Source organism: Phoenix dactylifera, chromosome 16 (assembly GCF_009389715.1).
Source record: "Phoenix dactylifera cultivar Barhee BC4 chromosome 16, palm_55x_up_171113_PBpolish2nd_filt_p, whole genome shotgun sequence".
Lineage (NCBI taxonomy): Eukaryota > Viridiplantae > Streptophyta > Magnoliopsida > Arecales > Arecaceae > Phoenix > Phoenix dactylifera.
In genome coordinates, this window is record NC_052407.1 from 8,410,132 (window position 1) to 8,428,508 (window position 18,377).

At 38.7% G+C, this 18,377-nt stretch overlaps 1 protein-coding gene and 1 pseudogene across 1 annotated transcript; one reads left to right on the plus strand and one right to left on the minus strand.

The window, feature by feature from the left end:
• Window positions 1–96: 96 nt before the first annotated feature.
• On the plus strand, window positions 97–1,838 carry LOC120103880 (annotated as a pseudogene).
• A 2,915-nt stretch (window positions 1,839–4,753) lies between these two features.
• Window positions 4,754–15,469, minus strand: LOC103700864 (truncated FRIGIDA-like protein 1). The gene is made up of 3 exons (XM_008782759.4): window positions 14,483–15,469; window positions 5,604–5,780; window positions 4,754–5,522 (listed from the first exon to the last, which is right to left on the minus strand). Exons 1-3 carry the CDS (start codon window positions 15,258–15,260, stop codon window positions 5,518–5,520), a joined length of 960 nt encoding a protein of 319 aa, XP_008780981.2. The 5' UTR covers window positions 15,261–15,469; the 3' UTR covers window positions 4,754–5,517.
• Between the last annotated feature and the right edge of the window lie 2,908 nt (window positions 15,470–18,377).

An 18,377-nucleotide genomic window follows, 5' to 3' on the forward strand; every position in this document is an offset into this window, starting at 1 on the left:
GGACCTTCAGCACAATTTGACGCCTAGAAGAGAGGAGGAAGTTCAGCTCAGGCCACAGAACTACCAGTCTTTTGACCACCTTTGCTCTGATAATCGATCCCTATCTCAAAGTTGCCCCCTTCAAGCACCTCATATGCAATATGCACACTTGAGTCCTCCTTGCCAACAGCTTGTTGTGCACTTCGCGACTCTCCATCAAGTCTCAGTTTCTCCCCTTCTTTTGGGAGCCCTGTTTCACAGCAAGATTATCAGTCAGACAACATCAATGGATCTCCATTAAATGTTTCATGTTCAACTGAAGACCCCATGATCTGAAACACAAGCTAAGGGAATTAGAGGCTGCGATGCTTGGGCCTGACTTAGATACCATTGGCAGCTCCGAATGTAGCTTCAGGAGCTACTGATGACCAAACCAGAGATTGGAAACAAATGATGGGCATTCCTGAAGGAGACCTGAAGGAAACACTCATTGCTTGTGCACGAGCTGTGGCAGAGAATGATGCTCAGGTAGTGGATTGGCTAATAGCTGAGTTAAGGCAGATGGTTTCTGTTTCTGGAGAACCCATCCAAAGGTTAGGAGCTTACATGCTGGAAGGCCTTACTGCTAGGCTGGCTTCTTCAGGCAGTTCTATCTACAAAGCTTTGAAGTGTAAAGAACCTACAAGCTCTGACCTCCTCTCTTACATGCACATTCTCTATGATGTGTGCCCTTACTTCAAGTTTGCGTACTTGTCTGCAAACGGTGCCATTGCCGAAGCTGTGAAGAATGAAGATAGGGTTCACCTTATTGATTTCCAGATTGCACAGGGCAGCCAATGGATGTCTCTGCTACAGGCCTTTGCTGCAAGACCTGGTGGGCCTCCATGTGTGAGAATCACTGGCATCGATGACTCCATGTCGGCATATGCCCGAGGTGGGGGACTACACATTGTGGGGCAGAGGTTGCTTCGCCTCGCTGAATCATGTAGTGTGCCATTCGAATCCATGCTGCTGATGTGTCTTGTTGCGATTTAGAGGTCAAGGATCTAGGCATTCAGCCTGGTGAAGCCCTGGCTGTAAACTTTCCTTTCCAACTGCATCATGTGCCAGATGAGAGTGTTGCACCGAAATCACCGAGACCGGATTTTGAGAATGGTCAAGGGCTTGTCTCCCCAGTGGTTACTCTTGTAGAGCAGGAATCTAATACAAATACTGCTCCTTTATTCCAACGGTTTTGTGAGACTCTAAATTACTATACTGCAATATTTGAATCAATAGATGTGACTCTTCCCAGGGAGAGCAAAGAGAGGATCAACGTGGAACAACACTGCTTGGCAAGAGACTAGTGAACATAATTGCCTGTGAGGGTGCAGAAAGGGTCGAACGACATGAGCTTTTGGGAAATGGAAATCACCGGTTTACAATGGCTGGATTTAGTCCTCTCCCATTGAGTCGTTTGTGAATGCCACTATCAAGTCACTTCTGGCAAAGTACTGCGGAGAATTATACACTTGAAGAGAGAGATGGTGTCCTTTATCTTGGATGGAAGAATAAGCTTTTGTCGGTCTCCAGTGCATGAGATGAACTTCAGGTTTGACATGCTGATGATTTGTGCATAACTTTTTCTATGGCTGTTGTCTTTTAATCCGTTAACATGGTAAGTCGTATATTTTGAATGTGTTGCATCTTATAGAAGGCTAATAGCTCTTTGTGACTTGCACTCAGCAAAACAAAAGAAAGGTGACTTGTAAGCTCCAGAAAAACTTATGCTCCAACATTTAAGTTTGCAGTCCTACTGTAACCCTTTTATATTGAAATGATAAGAGAAAAACTTGAGCTTCAATAACTCTGTTAATTAATCTGTTTGCCAAACATAAGATTATGTACACTGCATTATGTTTCCTGTGTGTTTTTGCCTTTTTTTTTTTATAAGCAAGGAGTTGCCTATGTTGGTGAATGTGCTTTGAATACAGAGCAAGGTTCGCTGTTACCGGTCGGTACCGAGCGTACCGTACTCGTACCGATAGATACCGGTATCGTACCACCAATATCGGTAGGGGTCGGTACCGAGCGTACCGTACCGTACCGACACTCGGTACGCTATACTAGTGCGGCACCGGTACGGGGTTCGGTACCGGTACGGCGAACCTTGATACAGAGTATGTTTTGAAGAACATAAAGGAAAACTAGGAAAAATTGAGCAGGAGATGAGATGAGAAAATCATCACTCAAGTACGAGCTGATGCAAAACTGATCGAGATGGTGTAGGCATTCCTTGAAGATATGAGAACCTGTCTTGAAGGTCTGAAAGAAGGGGGGAGACCTTATCTAACAAGGAAGTTGGGTGAGGAATTCAAAAAGTTTTGCACAAACAACAGCATTCCTTGTTAATAGGAACTATTACAAAATGAAGGTCTATAAAGCTGACCCTTAGTGGTTGGAATAGGATGTGGATAATCAGTTGTTTATGTGTGTGTTCATGTGCCTGTGAGAGTTCATGTTTAATATGATATTTTGATTATTTTAGCCGGTCTTGCATACATGTTAAACCTTCGGATTTTTCTTGCGAGTCTTAGTTACGGATGTGTTTGATTGGTGTAGACAAGGAATGATTCATGAAAAGAAAATCTGAAAACAAAAAATGAAGGATTTCCATCATTTCACAAGCTTATGGACGATGTTCATTTTGTTATGTAAAAGAATTGCCCCAGTGAATCAGGATTTTGGGAGCTCAGCTTGTAGCTCAGTTACTAGTTTTTAAGCAGGAAGCAAGAATCAAGGTAGTACTTGATTATATTCCACCCATGCATGAAACTCTTTTGGCTAATAATAACAAATTCTCAGCTGTCACAGGTCTCTTATATGTACTGTGGTCTGTGGAATATAGGCAATGTTACAAAATCCGAGGCCGAAAAGGGGTAGGAGTGCAAATGGACTGAGCCGGAACCAATTTATTTAATTCTAAGCTGAACACAAGTAGCTCAAGATGCATCTGGCAAGAACCTGAGGTCTCCCAAGACTATCATGTGTCTAATTTAAGTTCTGCAACTCTATCTCAATCTTACACTTGAAATGAATTGTTTCTTAAAAATAATGTTAACATTTATAAAAAAGTATAGAGAGAATTTTTCTACTAATAATTTAAAATAGTATTAATTTATGTTATTATTTATTTATCTTTTAAATCAATAATACTACTTTAAACAATACTAACTCGATAGCGCCACGCGGCACCACCATGGTTATTCCTCTTATTTCCTTGTGGTCGTAGAAAACCTGCTTTAGCTAGTTGCTACAGCATTTAATATGGATGTTTTAACAATTGGCGTGCTCAATAAGCAGCGTTAACATTTCTTGGATTAAACAAGCCAAGTATTGTATGATTGAAATTGAATAAAAAGCCTGCCGGAGATTGAAAGTTTTGTCCTGCAATACACTTACGAGTCCAATTAGGTTGTTAGTGAGAGACATGGGGAGCAGATCCAACATCATTGAGAGTGCATTGGAGATTAAGCAAATTTATATAAAGTATTCATTAGAAGTTCTATGTCGATAATAGTGGAATACCACCTCTCATCCTATGTGGATAATGAATAACTGCAAAGATGTGAGGTGGTATTTCACTATTATCTGTTTGTCTGCCACTTCCTTTGCTTCATTGTAGCCCTCTCTCACTCTTATTTGTGGCTACAACTCTCCGATCTTGTCCTGCCCTTTCCCCAAACTCTCCACCTCTCTCCTGACCCTCCTTCAAACTCTAACCTCGTGGATCAACGAGATCTCTCCCCTTCTTACCCCACCCACTGTGGCAATCTTGCCTATCAATCCTTGACATAAGCTCGGGAGTGATTGATCATCCAAGGATGGTGAAAAATCTCGTGCTATTAAACCATTCTTAAGAGAGCATTGAAAAGATTAGAAACCTAGAATCTTTCTCAACAAAGTTTACAGCTGAAAAAGTCTTTACTATTTGATTTACAGTCGATCGTAAAGCTTCAACTCATGTAGCTTGCTAGAGATTTTGGAGTTGAAGCAAGAGAAGTCGGAGGTGCTATGCAAGTGATTCTATCACGTTAACGCTCGAGACCATGGAGGCGAACTTGGTATTAGAGAATCTGACAACAAAATCTCGAAGCCGGAAGTCGATGATGGATTTGGATAAAGCAATTAAATTACCGAGAAGAGCTCCAAGTTTTTTTATTAGTAGTATTTTTTTTAAAAAATAAATATTAAGATATTTTAGTCATTTTAGTCACCCCGTTAATGATGTCAGGAGCCAGTTAGATGACTCGGGCCATATTGACATAAAATGTTTCACTCAAATTTTTGAATTTTAGAAATCAATATATTTCTTGCCTAAACTTGAAGGATGACGCCATACTTCTCTTAAAAAAGTCTTGGAAGATCTAAAAAGAAAACATTTATATAAATTGCATGGCTTAAATTGGAATTGATGGAAATGATGATGGGTGTGACTTCCAAAATTGGAAGAAAATTGCTATAGAATCAGGAGATCATCTAAGAACAAGAAGTTGGCCAATTTATCCCTTTTATTTGGAGAAATAGCCCAATCCAAAATCAAGGCGGTGATGGAATCAAAATCTCTTGCATCAAGAGACTTACGAACTCAACCAATGGATATCCTCCAAAGCGAGTCTGTCCTTCACGAATTGATTGTAATACAATTGATCTAACTGTGATGGATAAAGGGAAATAAAAAGATTTAGCAATCTATGTTGCACATATGAAGCAACCTAGTATCACAAATAGAATGTAGTAGGCAAGTTGTGAATGATGATTATAACTAGACATATCAGAGCCTCAGCACATAATAGTGGACACTGAAATTTCTCGAATGAGAAGTCACTAATTAAATAACATCAACAAGATAAAAACTATTACACCATAGTTTCCATAACAACAAACAAAAAACAAACTGTATCATAATGGGTATATTTGGTTAACCTAGATTTATAGACCAGAAGGGACCAGATACTGACAACCTACTGCGGGTAAAGTGATGAACCATAAGATGGAGGCAGACCCGAAGCAGGGTAACCAGTATAGTTTACTGGCCTATCATACAACCCACCAGAACCAACAACAGAATCTGATGGATAGAGATATGATCTAGGAGGACTTCGAAGTCCACCTTAGGCCAATTGGAGCTCCAGATACATTTTGACCAGCATGGTTTGTAGAGAGAACCAGTCCCAGCAAGGCTATAAGATCCACCAAGACCCATATATGGCGCCCGGTCAGCCAATCCAAGCTGAGGTTGATTTTGAATTGCTGGCAGCAGAGTATGCACAGCAACAGCGGGTTTTGAAGTGCTAAATTGCCGAGGACGTTTATTAGGTTGCTGCTGAGTCTTCGAATTTGATGCAGGCTGCCGCCTTGCGCTTCCTGTCTGCTTTCAGTTTCTCCAATTTGGCAATCTGTTTCTCCAGATTTTCACACGGATACACAGCCTCCAGCTTATACTCCTCAACAGCTTTGAGCACCGATTTCAAAGCACCAAGTTCTTTCGAGATTGCCTCATTCTGCTCAGGATAATACAAGGTGCTAGTTGGAGTACAAGGTTGCTCATCCTAACCTTGGGGAGACAACAGGATGAAGCATACCTGTGATTGATTCGAATTGTTTCCCTTCTTCCGTATTTCTTGAGCGGCCTTTTTGGATTCCATTACATAGGCTTTCAGAAGGGGTACTGGTGGACATTTCTCCACCAAATTGAAAAGCATAAACAAATTTTACTGAGTCAAGTTGCTTTCCCCTACTGTTCAGTTTCTGAATAAGATCTGCCACAAGCAAAAAATTGCTTGTTTGCATCATCATTTCATCCAACAGTAGAAGAGTGAAAGAGTTAACCTATCAATGGCTAAAGAAAACATCCTACTTGATATATTGAGAGGTGGAATATGCATACAAAGAATATCATGAGAAGATGTCAGTCACAAGAGCCCAGCTTTAAGTGATCTTGAATGACAAATCCTTTTTGTTTTTTGATAATAAAATGATTAGTCTAATTCAGTTAAAATAAAGGGCACTGAGCTAGAAACACAGTGAGCACCAGAATAATAGAACAGGAACATTGTTCCAGAATAACCAGTCTCCAAACATGGCACTTTGGCATCAGGTATCGTCATCAGCCAGCGGTTTAAGAAAAGAAACTGAAACAAAGCTTATAATCAGAGTTGCAGCTAAACGGCTTTTGCACAAAAGAGCTGTTGCTAGGTAGAAAGATCTACCCCTCAATTACGGCCCACAAAAGAAACTTTCAAGAGAGGAGAACATATTCCTACACTAGTATTGCAAATAAAATTGAAATACAAAAATAGATCTGAATGGCATTAACTATAATAAAAAAGCAGGCCACCAAAAGTTTCATTCTGGTAGATGTTTAAGCAGATAGATTAACACCAATTAAACTTGTTTTTATAAAGTGAAGATGACAACTCTAGCAAGCATGTTCCCCTAAAACCAGAATCCAGGGAATCTTTGTGCAAAGAAAATAAAATCAGAGGATGTAATTTACAGAAACGAGGTCATACTCCTAACATATGAGATAAATGATGCATATCAAAACAAAAGACACTCAGTAGACTTATCAAATAAAAGCATATATATCAAAACCATGCAAGAGAACACATGGAAGCCAATAGCAACCATCAACACTTGCAACTACACATCATGGACAACCCAAGAAGGTAGCTGGCTTGAGTCAGATGTTAGAGGATTCAACAAGGAAGCCATTCTGCAATATCATAATAAGAAACAAAAGCATCACTGATATGAACCCAGAGATGAAGATGATCATCAACCACCAACATTTTCCAGATAACTAGGCATTCATGATAATCAAAATACAGGGAGAATAAGATAAAGCTATGAAGATAAGAATATACAACTTGAAACAAAAGGTAAGAGTTTGGTGACTCTTCTCCAATGGAGCTGAGATCAGAATGAGCGTATACAGAGATGAGTATGACTTCGGTATCAGCCCAATGTTGCTAGGTAAACGGTTAACAGCAAGAAAGTATTTGTCAGCTCAATCAGAAGGCCACCAGCATAACATTTGCTCCCAACACATTGCAAAGATCTTCACCACGGAAGATTTTTGGCATCACAGAGGAACCAAAATGACAAAGAACATCGAAGAATTCATACTGCAGGAGAGTCCCAACAGGTAAAGAGAACTAAACCAGATACTTCCCAGAAATAAGATGTGACACTTGAATATGTTATGAGTTGGCATCAGTATGCAGGATCGTATAGGAATAGCATAACTTACAACAACCAGGAAGTTTTCCACCAAGAAAATATACTAATTCATAGCTTCCAGCCATCAAAATGCATGACTAAGAAACAGTTCACATAATTCACGTAATTGGCAGTCACAGGTTTTCAAATGAATAGATGTCTTGAGACCTAGCAGTACAAAGGGATAAATCATGAGACTGTAAGATGTGGAAGAGGCCACGTTAGTGGAAATGAACTACAAAGGCACTCAAGAAGTGGGGCAGGATGAAATAATCTGCAGATATAACCACCTCACATAAACTATCGGGCTCCTATGGAACCATCATACACAAAAGACCTCCCTCCAATGTGATTTTACTGCTAGAAAATTACCAAAAACAATCAATCTCTGATGGCCAATCTGTAATCTATCACCCACAACAATATATCAAATGACAGGATACAACTGAAAATGCAACCACAAAAATAGTCATGAAATTTGTGATGAGATATGAGAACGCAAATCATGGGAAGGTAATTGGTAAAGCAATGAAAGTGCAAACTAAAAAATTTGCAAAACATGGCCAGTCCTGAAAGGAAGAACCTATTCTACTGCTACAGCTGGTGAGGTATGACATCCTAGACAGACTAAACTCTTAAGGAAGCTACAAATATAATAAGCATGTCCAGTCAAGTTGGACAAGCCTGAGGCACAAAGACCATTTCCCATCATAGACAACAACAGCATGATGCATTAAGTAACTATAGTATAAAGAATGAGTTAAGTATTTAGATTCATCAACTTTCTCCCAATTGAACATTACTTTTTATCTATGTAAAGTCTTATCAAAAACTCTTTATAGAACTGGTCTCTCTCTCTCTCCCCTCCCTCCCCCCCTCTGCCCGCATGTGTGGTTGTGTGCATGCACAAGGTAATGGTTGTGGATTGGCCACAAGAGAACACAACCATGAATAAGGGCTTCATCATTTATATTAAAAAAAAATCTTGACAGCTAAATATTCATTAACAGCATCATTAGACTTTATATGGTAGATTGGACAGTCATACAGCATTTCTGAATGACGCCAGCAATTTTTCAGATGATGGTAGCAACATGGATAACCATGACAGCCAATCATAGCCATATGGATAACTGTGATCAGATGAATAGCTTAGTTCTGTAAAGAAAAGAAATCCAAGGCATTGAAAAGTGGAGAAACAAGAGAATGAATAAAGAGAAAGTCAGGGGCATGGATGAAAATAATAAGAAACAGAATGCTTACTGGATCAGAATTACCAAATTTGCTGGTGATATGGGTGATTTTGTGAATTGGTACAAAACATATAAACTCGCAATACAGTTCTATAGGACTCAAAGTTTAGAAATTAAACATTATCATATTCCAATAATTCTGTGAGTGATGGATAACTAAAAATTTAAGTAACATGAATTTAAGTGGTCTGAGTGAACAAGATTCTTCACCTAATAGTCATAAGATTTTTGGATTGTGGAAAATAAGTTGAGTAGTCTCTATTAGATAATACAGGTAAAAAAAAGAGGGAGTTTCTGAAACATCTCAGTCAAATATATTTAGAAATTAAATTTATATAAATACTATATAAAATTGAATAGCGTCTGAACTTATATTCCAATCATGTATTATTTTCTCTTATTAATGATCTAAGAGTTCTAAATTTTTTGTTTTAATTTTGTAAATCTTAAATCTATTTATACAAATAATAGTTACTATATTTTAAAATATATATTCTAATTCTAGTCTTATCGAATCAAGTTCATTGGTAGCTAGCAAATTTTGAAAGTCAAATTATAAGCCTGTATTTGCATCACAAGAACCAAAAAACCAAGTAACAAGGATCTGAATTATTCCACTCGACCCAAATTATTTGGGTCTTCGATGGGGCATTCTTATCTACTATAAATTTAACCAAAAGAAAGAAAGAAAAGGAGAACTGACCAATTGAAAGAATGCCCTAAAATCCCTTGATCATCCCCACCACCAAAATGCTCTCTCTCTCACACACACATGCGCGTGCACACACACACACACACATATATGCATATAGAAAGCATCCCCACCTAAAAATTGGGGATGCCCCTCTCCATCTCCTTATTACACTAACATTGCCATAATTTAAAAAACCACTTCAGAAAGAGTACTAGAGACCTCATACCATTTTCCTTTGCCTGCTTAGTATAGCAGTTAATTTTGTTTCTAATTATTGATATGCTTTTTTAATATTTATAGGTAAATGCTAAACCAATTCCTTTTAAATATCTTCCTGTTTCTTTACTTTATATTCTTTCACTCTTTTAACATTTAACATACATTGCACCACGTAATGAAGGGAGGAAGATTTTAAATCATGTGATTTTTCTAAGACATTAACATCAGAGACAAAATCCCAACAACTCCTTGCATCTCATCCTTACCACGTACATGAGGAGAATATTGGATGATCTTAGTAAATTGCAACAGGTTGTGCCTGCTTACTAGTAAAATCAAAATGGTAATTACAAAATAGTATCAAGAAATGGAAAGAATAAATCTGAACCAGTACAAATACCAAAATGAAAAATAGAAAGAGAAACTATAAAACAATGAATGGTATACTATTAAGGCCATGTGGATGGTAATCACCAGACAAAAACCTCATACACAATCATATATTATATACATGTACAAATATGAATACATACATACATACATATATATATAAGCATATCTGGGAAGAAACAGATGAAAGTAGGCATCCAAAAGGAAAGAACTAAGTGTAAAGAAAGATATAGGCAAAAGAAGGTTCTGGCTGCATCATTCCACTTTAGTGACCAGACTTATTGGGATCCTAGAAGTGATCATTCTTATTTTCTACAGGTTCTTAATAAAAAAATATACGTAGTTAATTAAAAGAAGTGAGCAGTTTGGGTTTCAGTAATAGCAATTGCAAGAAGGATTTGGATGGGGGCAAAGATGAGATCCAACAGCCCTCAAATATCACACCATTTCACATGTGAAGCAGCAAATGAGAGCAGTACATGCAGGAAAGAAAAGGGGGAGGGTGCAATAAAATTGCCCCCATCCTGACCCCCACTAGAAAGAAAAAAAGGAAGAAACCCCTTGGTCCTCCTGAGTCATCTCCCTCCTATGCCGGACAAACAAGCATCTCTCTCCCTCCCCCTCCCCCCTCTCTTCTCCCGGGCACTCGGCAGAAGTCTTTTCTTTCATCATAAAACACCCCCACCTGATTAAACCTTAACACAGAAAGATAATGCGTCTCTCATCTCTTACCTTATTAGGCAGACCATACTAAAAAATCTTTCATTTGAAAGAATATGTCCTTTCTTTCTCCCTTTTTAATAACTCTTAGTTTCGTTTTATTACTTTGTTAGTTTTCATGTAAAAGTAAATCTTAATTTTTTTTAAATATCTTCATTTTTCCTGATCATAGATCCTATTGTTTTCTCTGTACTAGACATGCATTGCACCATGTAAGAAAGAAAATTTTTCTCTCTCATTAACTGGCCAGTTTCGATGAATAACCTCAGAGATTCAAAGTCCCAACAGCTCCTCAGTTATTCTTCCCCTATCTGTGCCAAGGGAGAATGCAGACAATCACAAAATCTTGCAACCAATGATGCCCGATTACTAGTAAAACCACCAAGTTAGCAGGAAATAATGCTAAGCAATGGAAAAAATTGAACAAAAGAAACAAATGTAGACACAGAGCAAAATGAATTATAAAAGAGGAACTCTAAGATGAGATTCAATAAATAGAAGATTTGCAGCACTCCCACCACCCCCCGCCTTAAAAAGAAAAAAAGGAAAAATGGAAAGAACAAAAAAAATATGTCAGACCACAGATTGGAATAAGAACTTCATAGTTTATTTTTATGCAGACGGTTAAAAATCTATACTTTAATATGTCCAAGCTGATTATCCATGAGTAAAAGCAACAGTAGGGTTTCTTTGATAGACTGAATTGCCATATGGGATATGATTTAGTGGTTTTAAATGATTGAAGCCATATGGATGGTGGCCACATTTGATCATAACCAAACGGACGTAATGTCACCAGATAAGCCTAGTTGTTACTGCAAATATATACAGATGCATACACAGACATGTATGTACATACACAGATAAATATAAGTGCATATGTGTATGTGCGCATATATGTGTGTGTGTGAGTGTAAAAGGCAGCCATGCATAAGGACAGAGAATAGAGAGCACCCGCAAGGAAAGAGAACAAGGAATAAAAATGAATACAGACCCAAAAAAAATCTAGTTGGATGGCCACTTTATTGACTGATTTTATTTATTACAAGTGACCATTCTTATCCTCTATAAATGTGAGGGGAAAAAAAGGGGTAACCAACAGGAATGCCCCTAAAAAAAAGCATCTCTCTCCATACATGCAATAGAAATTTCGCAACCCCCCCCCCCAAAAAAAAAGAAGAAAAATCCAAATAATGGTCACTTGGCAAAAAAGCCTTGTTTTACCTAAACAAGTGTCCAACTCTTACAATTCCTATCATATATGTACCTAAAATTAAAAATGTGTGTGGATACTTATCAAACTTTTTTGGTTGCAATTTACAGAAACTGGTAGAGTTGGAATCTTCCAACAATGAATTTGACACACTGTAATCATGTTAAAAGTGAGGTTTCGTTCTTTCTAGAGCTTGGTCCAGATACATGTACTAAACTAACTTTGCAAAATTTATTTTCCTTAAAAATTCTTAAACTTACTGTAAATCTTGAATAAAAGACGTGCAACAGAGAACCTTAACAGATAATATCTTTCAATGTTTTTTTTCTAGAAAACTTCAATATAATATACATTATTTTATTTAAATTTATTTTTGAATGTATCACCATAAGTTCATTTTCCCCTCTTGCCAAGTCAAATGCTTGGACATGTATCCAAGTCTGATGCTGAAGTCTGTGTCCATGTAACATGTATCCAAACCAAAAAAAACAAACCTAAATTACGAAAGGAAGGAACAGAAATGTTGTGCCTTTATCCATCTATTTCCTTGTTAGACTAACCTACTGGAAAATCAGTCTAGGGGCCTGTTTGGGTACTTAAGATTTATAATCTACAATAAAATTCATGATAGGGTCTAGGTTTTGATCCTAAAGGATCATACATGAAATTTTCTTAAGATTAAAATAGTGCATGAATGATCCGATCCTGTGTTTGGATAGAGGACAAATAAAGTAGCATTCCCTCTCCCCCCCTCCCTCCCCCCTCTTTCTCTCCCCCTTCCAGGGTTTACATTGAGTTAAGCTAAGAATCACTAATAATAAGCAATGACTCAAATTAATGCAACAAATTAATTCAAATTAATGTCTTGATGGGAGCAACAAATCAGCCACCTAATTATCAAACTTCTATTGAACAATAAAACATATTCACCAAAATGGGAGCACAGGAGACCAATGCACTAACCATCCACCATTTAGAAAAATTCCCCCAAACACGTAAAAGAAAGCCATGACTAGACCCTCAAAACAATCATCAAAAGGACGCAAAAGCCAACAAACAAATTGGTCCAAGCACCTTTAAGTCAACATAGAAGAAAGCCCCAACCAAACACTTGGAATAATCCTCACCAAGCAAACAAAATCAACCGACAAACCAGCAATAAAAAACACAATAGGAAGCAACATACAAATGATCAAGCACAAAACCAATTGAAACACTCAACCATTTAATAATGGAGCATTGAAGCAATGTCAACCATAACACGAGTAGCCAAGCAAAGCGCCAGCTACTCAACCATCAAGCCACACTTCATCACATCTTCAAAACACCTCAACAAGACCACCAAAGGTCAAGCACAAGACCATTCTAAGCACTTAGTAGGAGCATCAGAACAATGGCAGCTACTATAGGAGCACCTAGGCAAAGCACCAACCACTCAACCATGCAGCTACATTTCATAAAACACCTGCAAGAACACCTCAACAAACCAATGTAACAGCTAAAACACTAGAGAATGCATCTAGATTGAACTCTTAAACAGTTAAACCATTCATGTTGCTTATCGACCTCTCCGCTTACCAATGCAAGCAAGATTCAAGATCAAGAGGAGAAAAGGGAGAGGAGGTGTACAGGCCTTGGTTGGTGGCCAACCAATGCAGGGGGTTGAGGGGGCAGAGGACAAGGGATTGAATAGCGACCAATGAGTGAGATGGAGAGAGGGAGGTAAGAGGGGGGTAACGACAAGATATAGAGAGATAAAGAGGGAGGGAGAGCTTACTTTCTGGATGCCAAGATCAGAGGTTGGAGTAACCAGCTGAAGGTAGAAGGTGATGGCTGGAGACAGAAATCTAAGGTTTGAGGCGGCAACAACAGGTATTATTGTAGGTGCTAACCACCGGGTACGACGCGAGAGAGAGAGAGAGAGGGGGGGGGGGCTAAGAAGTAGAGCTTGATGACTATAGGACAAAAATAATGTCCTCTTGACCATTTTATTTTTATCCTATAGGATAAGCTTATTCTCGTATGTTAGCTATCCCCAAGATTTAGCACCCAAACATTTACTCCTAGCCTGTGCTGAATGTTACTCTCAAAATTATTAAATCTTGTAGGATTGGCCCAGATCCTGATTTATCCAAATAGGCCCTAAGATTTGGATGCAGCCATTTGAGTGCAATTGAAGGCAATTGAACGCAAAATGCAAACAACACTTGATGTAGGTGAAGGTTTAAAACACCAGTACCACAACCCATATTGGTACATTAGGACTGTACTGTACCGAAACAGTACTATGTCAACTCTTGGAGCAGTCTTTCATATACATACATACATGCATATATGCATGCTTACGTATATCTACATACATATGCCTACATACAATATATATGTACATGATATAATATGCACATACATAGGACCTAAATAGATAAAAGATATGTGTGTTGAAAGTACATACATGGTTCAAAAAGAGTGAAGATGATGTCTCAGATTAAACAAACTATCAAATGGGCAAATAAGAATGCACAATGAAGGCACCTAATCTGATAGAAATTCTCTTGTTAACATATTATGATTATCAGACACAACATAATACTGGCATAAACTGAAATGTCAAATTAAAGACACAAACAGCCAGTAGAAGCATTTCATGTATCCAGGTTAATATAACCAAATCTAAACTCCAAGACCAAATATATAAGGAGTTAAAATAGTTAGCAAGGGATATCCAAAAAGGAAAATCATTTATGCACTTACCAGGTATGCGCTCTGTGAACCCGAGGCTCTTACACAGATGTACAGTCTGCTTCCTTCGACAGGCTATGACAAGGAGATCCAAAATCTCATCAACCTCAAATTCTGAGACCAAACTGTATGACACAATGAGCTGCAGCAAACCCATAGCCTCTAAGCCATTCTCTCCCCCGCTATCAGCCATCTTCCCCTTCCATTCCATCGCCAGTTTCTTCGCCTGCACCCTAACCGCAGGCTTGATCTCCGGAGCGATCACCTGAACACGCTCCAAAAGATTGACACAAGCCTTCCTAATCATCTGCGTCTCCCCATCCTTCTCGCCTTTGGATTTCGGAGGGTAAAAGCCCTCCATGGCATCCAAAACCAGCTTGGCCGGATCGGAGGCCGCTCGGATGGCCGGGGTTAGCTCGTTCCGGACGGCACTGAAATCCTTCCGTCTCTCGCTGAGGAACGACCTCAGACCCCGAGAGTCCATCGCGACGCACAGGGATTTGAGCTCCGGCCGCGGAGTGGCCTCGGGCTCCTCCGCCGCCGCTGGAGTCGTCTTCGCCTCCGGCGGGGAGGAAGCGGCTCCGGCGGCTCTTGGGGGCTCCTTGGCCTGGAGATCCTTGAAGCGTTCCTGGAGGGACTTCTCGATGGCGGAGATGTGGTCGTCGAGGTCCTTCCACTCGACGGTGAAAGAGGCGAAGGAGTAGGATCTGAGGGCCTCCAAGGCCTTTCGGAGGCTCTCCTTCTTCTCCGGGATCGACTTGATAGCCGCCTCGATCTCGGCGGTGGCCATGGCCAGAGAAACCCTAGAGAAGACGAGGAGGAGTAACCCTAGAGCAAGACCTCTTCCTCTACGAAACCCTAACCCTAAACCTAACCCCGACCAAAAGACAAAGAGAAGTGGAGGTACAACAGAGGACAAATCCAAGAAACAGAAGAACAGCAGGCCGGACGCCGAGATGGCGATATCGAGCCTGGCGATGGCGAGCGAGAAAGAAGACGAGGGATGGATTGCTTTTCTAAGAGGAGGCGGGTTACGTCTTCCGTTGGATCTCGGACGTGCGGCGGATAGATGGTCTGATAAGGTATCTTACGGTGGTAGTACCCATTGGTTATTGCCACGCCTACAGTCCAGTCATGCGCCTACTTGCAAGAAAAAACCCTCCATAACTGCCGTATAGTGTGAAGAAAGAATTGGTTCGCTTCACGGAACCTGGAGTGAAAATAACAACACTCCCATGGTCTTCATGAAAACGTTTCCACTATCCTTCTCTCTATAAATGCTTAGTTTCTATTTCTTATTTGAAAATGCTAGAGATCATTTATTTTCGCTTCCATCTCCAAGGATTATATTTAATTTTGCACCATCACCTATTATAAAGAAGAGAGAGAGGAGAGAGAAAATTCATGAGATACTGTTATATTTAGTTTTGCATTAATTTGGCACCATCACCGATCAATGGTGCCATATTCTTAGGTTGACCTCCATGGTATCTTCAACTAAGAAACAAACTTTCTTACATATAGGCTGCATGCCTGCATTCTTTGATTTCCTACTCGCAGATTCAGTTTGTATATCCTCCAGAAAAAGAGCTATCACTCAAATTTGAAGATCTTTTTTCTTTCTTGTTTTCCTGGAGGTTTATATCTTGTCCAGTAGCATCATTTTTGCAATTATTTGTGCCTTTTGCTGCTCAAAATCATTTTCATTTTCTTAAGCTTTATGCATTGTTTAATATGTGAAACTGTCACTTATAAACTTGATTTTCGCTGCTATATAGTTATTTGAGCAAGATCCCAAATTGCTATGGCCTTTAATAAGACAAAAAGCATATACTGCGCACTCATGCATGTCATTCTATGTCTATATGCGCAAATTTTATGCATGCACATTTGGTGCATTGGTGGATGGTAATCAAAACTCCATCCAAAAGTTGCAAGAAAATCCTCCTTATCACTTTGGAAGAACTTTGATGCATTATTTTCTGGTGTTTGTTAACTTGTTGCTATCTCGTTGATCTCTATGTTTTATTGGTTAGGTTATGTCGAATATATAAGGATCCGTGCAGACGTGTGTTTAGTCTCACATCGGTTTTTCGCTGGATAAATTTTGGATACTTATATCGGACCAAGAAGTTCAAATAATGCCTTACGGCTAGCTATTTTGAATGTGGTCGTGGGTTGTTACAAATGGTATCATAGCGGATCCGAATGATAACCTATATGGACTCGGGCAACACGGATCTATTGGGGCTGACCACGGACCGATCGTGGTGTTTGTGATTAGATTTAAATAGATTTGAACTCTTTATCTGATAAGGACGTCAGGACTTAAATGGAAAAAATATGTAAGATTCCATGCAGGCATGTATTTAATCTCTTATTAGTTATTTGCTGGATAGATCTTAAGTACTTATATAATATAAAGGAACCAAATAACATCTTCTAGATAGTCATTTTGAGTGAGTTACTGGGTTGTTACAGAATAAGAAGTTATTTTGAAAAATATAATGCTGAACATGCCAACCTATTCAGATGAGCTTCAATTTCGTCAAATCAGTTCTGTTGATACTCTGTTACGGTATTTGAAAGTACACAAGCGAAAGAACTGTTTTGAGCCATTTCGGAAGCATGATGACGGTAGCTAAAGCAAATGTGAGGATACATTGAGTTGAATTGGATTCCTAGCCAGTAGTCGATGTTGAAGCCATGCAAGTTCTGAACCAGAAGCAGTGATTTTACGAACTGATGTGACCAACACGTGCCAGCAGAAGTGCTTGAAACAAGTGCACGGGTCAAAATCCCAGTGCATTCTGGACCTGGTAGGCAAACGCAACAGAGTTCTAGAATATTCTATGAACATTGTGCTTAGAGGAGTTAATGATTGCCCAGGTTGGTGTCGTGTGGATGGAGGTGCAAGAGTTGGAGTTCTACACATGTTCAAATGTTTGATTTGTCAAAAGGTGAACACAAGAAATGAGAAAATCTAGAAAAAATTAATCAGGCTAAATTTCTATTCATTTTTACAATACATAGAATACACTATTATAATATTTTGTTAGATCTGCTGCAACTTCTTAAGCTATGCTTTGTCTATTATTAAAAAAAAGTATTTATGGTGTTTCATGTTATTATGTTGCTTAGTGTTGACAAATCGATAACTAAACGGTCTCTATTGGCATAACGATTTTCTAAATGATTTTAGGTAATACAATAATTGCAATGTTTGATATGGATAAAATTTGCAAATTTAGTGAATTGGCATCGCTTTTGAAGGCCTTAGAAAATGCTCACAAGCTACGATCCAAGTGCTGCTGTCATGGGTAGTGGCTGACACAATATGTGTTGTAAAATAATATGGTGACAGAAAATCTAGATTTAGGTTGAATTTGGATAAGAAAAAAGCTTATAATTATAATTACCTATCTGACAAACCTAAAGATGAATGCTCTTCTTTTATAACTTTTCTAGAGCCTTTGGTAGTATAGCCGAAACAATGAGTCTCCGCCCCTATAGGAATGGAGCAATAGAGGTATTGAAAATCTAACATAAGGTCGCAACGAGACGAGCCATGTATTATTATAATAGTTGTCAAGTGGAAGTGCAATGATTATGCAGGTGAGGCATCCTAACAAACTGAGAGATTTAAATTTTATTTCTACATGACCTGATCAGTTTGATCAAGCACTCGCTATCTACTTTCATTATTCAACTATTTGACAATACAAAAAAGAATTTTTGCATGTGTACCCTCCAAAAAATATAAAATTATATGGATATCCTTGTAAAATTGCTATTTTCATATATACCCTCATAAATTACTTATTAATTAAAAATAAAATAAAATATTAAAATTATGCTATTGTCCTTGTCTTCTTCTCTTGCTATCGAGATCACGATCTATTTGCAT

What these genes read in the sequence shown, in the direction of transcription:
- LOC103700864 (XM_008782759.4), bottom strand. Translation starts at nt 15,260, where the DNA reads ATGGCCACCGCCGAGATCGAGGCGGCTATCAAGTCGATCCCGGAGAAG. An exon ending in GTTCACAGAGCGCATACCTG is followed by an intron (nt 5,781 to 14,482) that starts GTAAGTGCATAA and finishes TGCTTGTGGCAG; the next exon opens with ATCTTATTCAGAAACTGAAC.